General features: G+C 62.4%; 1 protein-coding gene across 1 annotated transcript; it reads right to left on the bottom strand.

Annotated features, from left to right (window-relative positions):
- Positions 1-3,757: 3,757 nt before the first annotated feature.
- On the bottom strand, positions 3,758-7,097 carry ULK3 (unc-51 like kinase 3). The gene is made up of 16 exons (XM_086471646.1): positions 6,996-7,097; positions 6,593-6,733; positions 6,269-6,389; positions 6,049-6,153; positions 5,814-5,957; positions 5,640-5,722; positions 5,386-5,541; positions 5,208-5,313; positions 5,047-5,087; positions 4,824-4,926; positions 4,641-4,705; positions 4,440-4,518; positions 4,310-4,350; positions 4,183-4,230; positions 4,045-4,099; positions 3,758-3,782 (listed from the first exon to the last, which is right to left on the bottom strand). Exons 1-16 carry the CDS (start codon positions 7,095-7,097, stop codon positions 3,766-3,768), a joined length of 1,407 nt encoding a protein of 468 aa, XP_086327772.1. The 3' UTR covers positions 3,758-3,765.
- Between the last annotated feature and the right edge of the window lie 43 nt (positions 7,098-7,140).

The following is a 7,140-nucleotide window of genomic DNA, read 5'->3' as shown; positions in this document are numbered from 1 at the left end:
GAGATCATACCTGATGAGGCTCAGCCCGAGCTCATCTAATCCCCCACCAGGAAAGGGATAGCAGAGAGCAGGCACGGACCAAGCCGAGCGCTCCAGCCTGGCTTGGCTTTTAAATCCCCAGCTGATGGCAAGGCTTGATCAATAAAACATCCCAGGGGTGAGCGGGATCCCAACCGGAGCAGAGGCAGGGAGATGGGCCTAGGGGATGCATCTCTTTGGTTCGTCCCCACCCATAACCAGTGTAACCCCACCAGGACACAGCCCGGACCCTCTCCCCCACCTTTTATTTCGCCCCCCCCTTCCCCGCTCCCCCAGCCACGGACCTTTGGCTCTGCTCCGCGCTCGCTCCCGGCCCACGTGCCACCACGCACAGGCCACGTGCAGCTTGGCGGGTTTATTTTAGGAGGCACCATGACCCCCAGGCATGTGAAAAGCAAGCAGCACGCTCTCTCCCCGCTCGGCTCCGCGATGTGTTAAGCCTCAGCAAAGCGTTCCCGGCAAAGTGTCGGGAGCTCCGAGGATGCTCCGAGCCCGCAGCCCAGCTCCCATTGCTGGCCCGATGCCCGTGCCGGGGAGGAGAGGTTGGGATGGGGGGAGCAGGGGCAGGCAGCTCTCCTCCTGCCTGTTCCCTGCCCATGGAGAGATGCATCCCGTTTGCCAGCATTCCCCGCTGCCGGCTCCCCGAGCAGCCCTGCAGCCAAGCATCCCAGCTGCCTGCACACCATACGACTGCTCCAGGCATCAACACACAGGCTAAAAAACTTAAAGTAAAGAATTAGTGTGGATTAAAGCAGAAAATCCTTTTTTTTCCCTACACTATAAACCCCTATATAATTCCCTCACCTATGGGGCCAGGTTAGGGGTGGATTTGTCCAAGGAATCCCTTGCTGGGTGCTGCAGGGTCTCCATCAGCAGCAGAGCTGATAAATAAATGCCCCATGGGCAGGCAGAGCTCCTACCCTCCTGCACCAGCCACGGAGCAACCCGTCATCCTACAGCCTCAGGATCAGGGCTCGGCTCTGCTGGTGAGCACGGGGCGATGTGAGCGGTTTCCCCAACAGACAAAGCATTAAATGAGCAATCATTAAAGCACCGAAACAAACGAACCGCCATCAGAGAATGGGGGAACTCCGCTGAACGTTTTGGTTTTGGTTTTGCAGGCAATTAAATCTCCCCGCGAGCTGCCGCGGGAAGGGATGGCCCCATCCAGCCCACTGCAGCATCGCTGTGCTGCTGGTCCAGATAGAGGGATTAATCCGGATTAAAGAGCATGGGGGAGAGCCCAGGATTGGCTCCACACACTGACCCAGCTTCCCCCAGCCCTCTCTTTCTTTAAAGCCCATTGAGTGTTTGAACTCACATCACCGAGTAACCCCTGGGCTGATACGAGGAGGGTGTTAAACCCATCTGCCAGCCCTGTGTCCCTCTCTGGGTGACAATCTGGACTCAAGAGCTACCCCATGAGTGATGCTCAGAAATCTCCGGGTCGGAAAAGCCCTGGATGGTGCGAGGAGGCAGGACCGCTTTGGCCCACGTCCCCACTGGGCTTTGCCGTGCCACTGACGGGAGAAGGCGGCCGGAGCACGGCAGCGCTCGCTCCTCCTCGCTGCAGCCGAAGCCACGCCGAGTGACAGAGGCCACCGCCGCGCTGCCGGGCTGGCGACTGCTCGCTTCGTGCCTCCTTCCCTTCAGCCTGCGCGGTGACATTCGGGCAGCGCTTTGCGAGCCCTGACGCAGAAAAGCCTCGCATCCACCCTGACACAAAGCCGGGGCACCCCGAGCTCCGTCACCCCCCGGGGGAGCAGCCGGAGCCTCTCCCTGCTTCAAAAGGCTCCAGATTCGCCCGTGTCTTCGGCAGAGCGTAAAGGCAGATGCGATTATCCGCGCCGGCTGCCGCAGCCAGCCGGTTCAGCCATCCCCGGCGGCTCTGCGCTAGCCACGGGCCGGGGGAGGGCAGGGGGTTTGAAAGCTCTTTAAAGCCTCCGGATATAATCTCCGCTCAGAATAATAACAAAAGACATAAAAATGCCTTGCTACAGCTGCCCAGGAAGCTCTCTAACGGCTTGGGCACGGAGCAGCGGGCAAAGGACTAAAGGCTGGGGCTGCGACGGGGGAAGAAACCACGTAACGTGGCAGCCTGTGGGGCAAAGGCAGTCTCAGGAGGAGCTTTGCTGGGTTCACGGCTCAAACCACCCCTGGGGCCTCCCAAAAATCAGCCCATCATTCGCTCCAGCCCCTCTGCCTTTCCCCCACACCCCCCTGCCCAGGCCAGCCGTTCCTCACCTGCCATAAAAATCTATTGGAGAAAAATGTGATTTTACGTAATCTTTCACGTTGTTCCGCTCGATGTTTTACACACATACACACACACACACGCAAAAAAAAAAAAAAAATCTGAAGGGAAAACAAGGTCAAACCTTGCTTTGGCTGCCTTGTGTCCCCAGGGAGGACAGAGAGGTAGGGCACTCCCAGCCAGCGCTGGCAGGAGGGGACCCCCCGAGCTCCAGTCTTGGGCAGGGGGACAGGGACAAGTGGTCCTCAGCCCTCCTTGATGGCTCCACACACCCCAGGCTGGCTTTTGGTCCTGGCCTTAGCTGAAGAATCTTCTCAGGTCTTAAAGCACAAACCCAAGACTGGTGGAGTTGAAGAAACCAAAATCTTTTTATTTAATAAGTGTTTAAATTTTTAATTTAAAATTTAATAAGTGTTTATTAAAGACAATAAATTACATTCCCTTGAAATACAGTAGATATCGAGACAAGCCCCTTGATTTGCAGGACAGGTGGCCCTCCCCACCCCAGATAAGTCACTTCTGCAGGGCTGGGGGGGGCTCCTGGGAATATAATTTGGATATTCAGGTTGTCAGAGCCCTGAGGAGCAGAGCAGGCAGGCCGCCGAAGCTCTGCCTTCGGGGAGGTATCGCTGTTTGCAGCCGTATGACTGTCCCTGAAGGTGACTGATTTCTGCTCATCTATTTTACCTGACGACTACACCCGTGGAAGAGCATGCACCATCAGCTAGTCCCCGCTGAGCACCGCTACTACCTCATGACACAAATGACAAATGCCATCAGTACCTGCCAGGCTCCGGTGCAGGCAGGTTTAGGAAATAAAAGCCTCGACCCCGATGCTCCAGCAGCGAGAGGGAGGTATGGCCGGGCTGGGGCAGTGCAATCGGGTGCTCGAGGCTGGACGAGCGGCGGTGGGCGCAGAGAGGTAGTTGCTGGGTGAGAAAGGCACAGCGGAGGGCAGGCGCAGGCAGCGTCCCCGACCCCCTGCCTGCTGCCCTCACCCACAGCCTGGAGCTACCAGCAGGGTTTGGTGGGTCTGGGCTGTGCATACGCTCAGGGCTTCCCCAGGAGAATTTGGGAGGTGGAAGGAACAGCCAGCCGAAGAGGCAAGAGACGTATGCAACTGGCAGGGGGGATATTCTGCCGGAGCTCGGTGCCAGGATAAAAATACCCAGCCCGTCGGAGGGAATTAGAGTGGAATAACCCGCCCGCCGCCGTCAGGGAAGGCTGCGGCAGCAGACGGTCGAGGCAGTCGGGAAATGAGTCGACGCCAGCACCCAGGGAGAGGGGCACATGGCCCTGCGGACCCACCGCTGGGACCCTCCGGGGGTGGGAGCCCCAGGGTGACCCCCCGAGGTGGTTACCCTGAGGCGGTGGGGACGAAAGGCTCGTCTTTCCTCCAGCCCGCCGACGGCACGTCTCTGCGCGGCAGGGCCAGGGCGGTGAGCAGCATCCCGCCGGCCGGCTCCGCGGCATCACTGCAAGGTACAGGCTGTGCCGGGGGGCACAGAGGGCACTCACTCGGCTGCGCACACCATCGCCACCCAGCCTGGGCACGGGTGGTCCCACGCTGGGGGAGGAGGAGGGCGTGCGGGGTCAGGAACACCCACGGGCAGGAATATCCCCACAGCCGCGGCAGCTGCAGGGATATTCCCCGCCACAGGACTGCAGCCACGAGAGGGTGGACGCTTCCCCAGGCCCTTTTCACCAAGTCCCCTCTAACGGGACAAGAGGGGATGGAGATGGGGACTCACTGCTCCGGACGGGCTCCGCCAGCGCCTCTTTGCCCAGGGACTGCGCCTCCCGCATCTGCCAGGGGAGAGGAACATTTTCCAGACTGCAACCCTCGGCACCGCTCGCCATGCTCCAGAGCCCCCCCCAAGCAGCTGTACCTTCAGCTGATCTTTCAGGTACTCAGCTCGGGCCATCAGGGTCTGGATCTGGCGGAGAGACAGAGAAGAAAGTCCCTGCAAAGCCACGCCAACGGGGACACGCCACCGTCCCCCGGCTGGCACTCACCTCCGCGTGGAGCAGCTCCCGCCGCCTCCCCGCAGGCTCCGCTGCAGAGGAGAGAGGGACGCGCCGTCGGCTCAGCCACGGGGGCAGGATCCACCCCTGCCCCGCAGCACCCGCCACCGTCACCACTCACCGGCCAGGAGGAGCAGCAGCTCGCCCAGGCTCTGCTGGTAGAGCTCCAAGGTGTCACCGTCGTCTTTGCCTTCCTCCTCCTACAAGAGAGCCCGGGGGCCAGGCTGCAGCCTGGGGGGGATGCGCCGGCTCCCTCCCCACCCGGCTTTGCTCTTTCCCCTCCCACTCGAGGGGAGAGGGGACACCCAAATCCACGACTCACCTTAGCGATGGCAGCAGAAGCCATTTCCAGCGCAGCGCAGAGCCGAGGCTTGTCCTTGGCCATCTCTGCAAGGGGACATTGCAACGGGGAGCACCCCAGGGAGGGGGAGCACCCTTCAGCCCAAAACCCCACCAGCTGTCCCCTTCCCATTCCGATGCTGGGGGGTCCCCAAAAAATCCCTACCTTTAAGGAGCTCCCTGGCCGGGTTCTCTTGCTGCAGGAGACTCTTGCTGCTGGAGGTGACCAACGCCTTCAGCTCCTCTGCTCGGGAGATGTACTGCCCCACCTGCCCACAGCAGGGGTTGTGAGGGGACCCCCGCCACAGGCGATGGAGGATGGGGGGGCACCTTGCTGAGCTAAGCCACAGGGATGCTGTCGCCCACCTCCCCAGGGATTTTGGGCTCACCTTGGCCCGGATGGCTTCTTTCCGGCGAGCATCGCTTTCATCTGGGAGGGAGAGAGCAACCGATCACAGGTGGGGGTGGGCTGCAAACTGGCCTCCCCCCAGGGTGCTGCCCCCACCCCAAATGCACCCAGCATTGCCCAGGACCCTCGGCGTGGACTCACAGTGCAGAGCTGGCACAAAATACTCCAGGGCTTTGCAGTAGAGGGAGAGGGCGGTGGAGGCATCCCCCTCCTGATCCTTCTTCACCGCCTCCACCACCAGCTCAGTCTGGTGGAGATGAGGGGCAGCTCAGGGCTTGGCCCTCGTCCCCAGGGACCAGCACCCCAGCACCCCACTCACCGCCTTGCAGAGGCTCTCAGGGCCAGGGATGTGCTCCATATCTACGAAGGGGTGGGCAAAGAAGCGCTCGAAGGAGATGCGTTTCAAAGGGTCCCTCTCCAAGAGCTGTCCTAAGAGATCCCGGCACTCCGGGGAGAGCAGGGGCCGGCTGGGCAGCTGGGGAGGGAAGGGGGCTGAGACCACCGGCCCTGCCACAGCCCCAGCATAGGGATGGGCTGAGAGAACCCAGCCGGCTCTGTCCCATCCCGCGTTACCTCGACAGCCCGGTCGCTGCGGATCTTCTCCTCCAGCTCGGCGAAGGAGCGGGAGGCAAAGGGTGGCTTCCCGAAAAGAGCTTCTGCGGGGAGGAAAGGGAGCAGCGAGGGGAGATGGAGAGGGGGAAACCGGCCCCGAGCCAAGCCCCGGGGAGGATAAAAGCAAAAGCCCACCATAAAGGATGACGCCCACCGACCACAAGTCCACCCGGGCGTCGTACTGCTGGCGGCACACCATCTCGGGGGCCATGTAGAGCGGGGAGCCCCGCAGAACGTGCTTCTCGTCCCACGGCGACATGTACTGCGCAAACCCGAAATCTGCGGGGGAGAGGGTGAGGGGAGCTCCTTTGAGGGGCGGAGGGAAGAAGGAATTGTCACCCCCAGCCTCTCCCTGGGGACCTGCCCTGACCTGCCAGCTTCAGCTGGGGGTTCTCCGGGGCGCTCAGGAGGATGTTCTGCGGCTTGAGGTCCAGGTGGGAGATGTTGTGGTCGTGGAGGAACTTCAGGGCACAGGCTGGGTGGGCAGATGGGCATGTGGCAGGGGGCACATCGCCACAGCCCTGCGCCCCAAAATCCCTGGGAAGGGTGCCCAAGAGAGCTGGCGCGGGCACTGGGCAGGGCACCCTTACCAAGCTGCTGCAGGAAGATGCGCGCCACCTTCTCGGGGAGGATCCTGCGCATCCGGATGAAGCGGGAGAGGTCCCCCCCGGCGCAGAACTCCATGATCAGGTAGATGTGGTCGCTGTCCCACTGCCAGGCAAGAGGGCCCCATCATGCCACCCCAGCTGGTCCCGCCACATAACCCACCCACGCCAGGTCTGCCTGGACTGGTCTGCCCAGTTGCTGGCACCGAGCCCACAGACACAAGCTTGGGGAGGCAGGATGGACCCCAGGACGTGCGAGGGACCAGTGCTGGCTCAGTGCCACCCCCCCCGGGAAGCCCCCAGCCCCACCTGGAAGTCCTTGAGCTCCACAATGTGCGGGTGGCGGATGGTCTTCAGGATCTCGATCTCTGTCAGCAGGTTCTCCACCGACGCCCGGTTGAGGCTCCTTTTGCTCACGCACTTGATCGCCACCACCTCACGCGTGTCCCTCTGCCAAGGGAGGGAGGCCAACTCTGGAGCCCCCCCGTACCCCTCCACCCAAAGAGCCACCCCGGGGGTCCTTCCCCAGCCTGCCGCGGGGAAGGAACCCCTGGCAAGAGGGTGCCAGGTCCCAGCCTAGGGGCAGCAGGTCCCATATAGGGGCTACCGGGACGGCACCCCTTGTGGAGGGGCTGAAAAAAAGGGGGGGGTCCCACAGGAGGGGGGGGGGGGCGCAGATTGGGGGGGCAGGAGGGGGACACGCCGGCCCTACCTTCCTGTAGGCCTTGTAGACGGTGGCGTAGGTGCCGGCGCCGAGGCGCTCGGTGAGGATGAAGCCGTCGAGGCGCGGCGGGGCCCAGCCGGCCCCGGCCATGGCCCCCCCCGCCCCCGCCCCCGCCCGGCCCCGGCCCCGGCCC

This window comes from Leptosomus discolor, chromosome 11 (genome assembly GCF_034619465.1).
Source record: "Leptosomus discolor isolate bLepDis1 chromosome 11, bLepDis1.hap2, whole genome shotgun sequence".
Taxonomy (NCBI): domain Eukaryota; kingdom Metazoa; phylum Chordata; class Aves; order Leptosomiformes; family Leptosomidae; genus Leptosomus; species Leptosomus discolor.
This window is presented reverse-complemented; position numbering and strand designations above follow the sequence as displayed.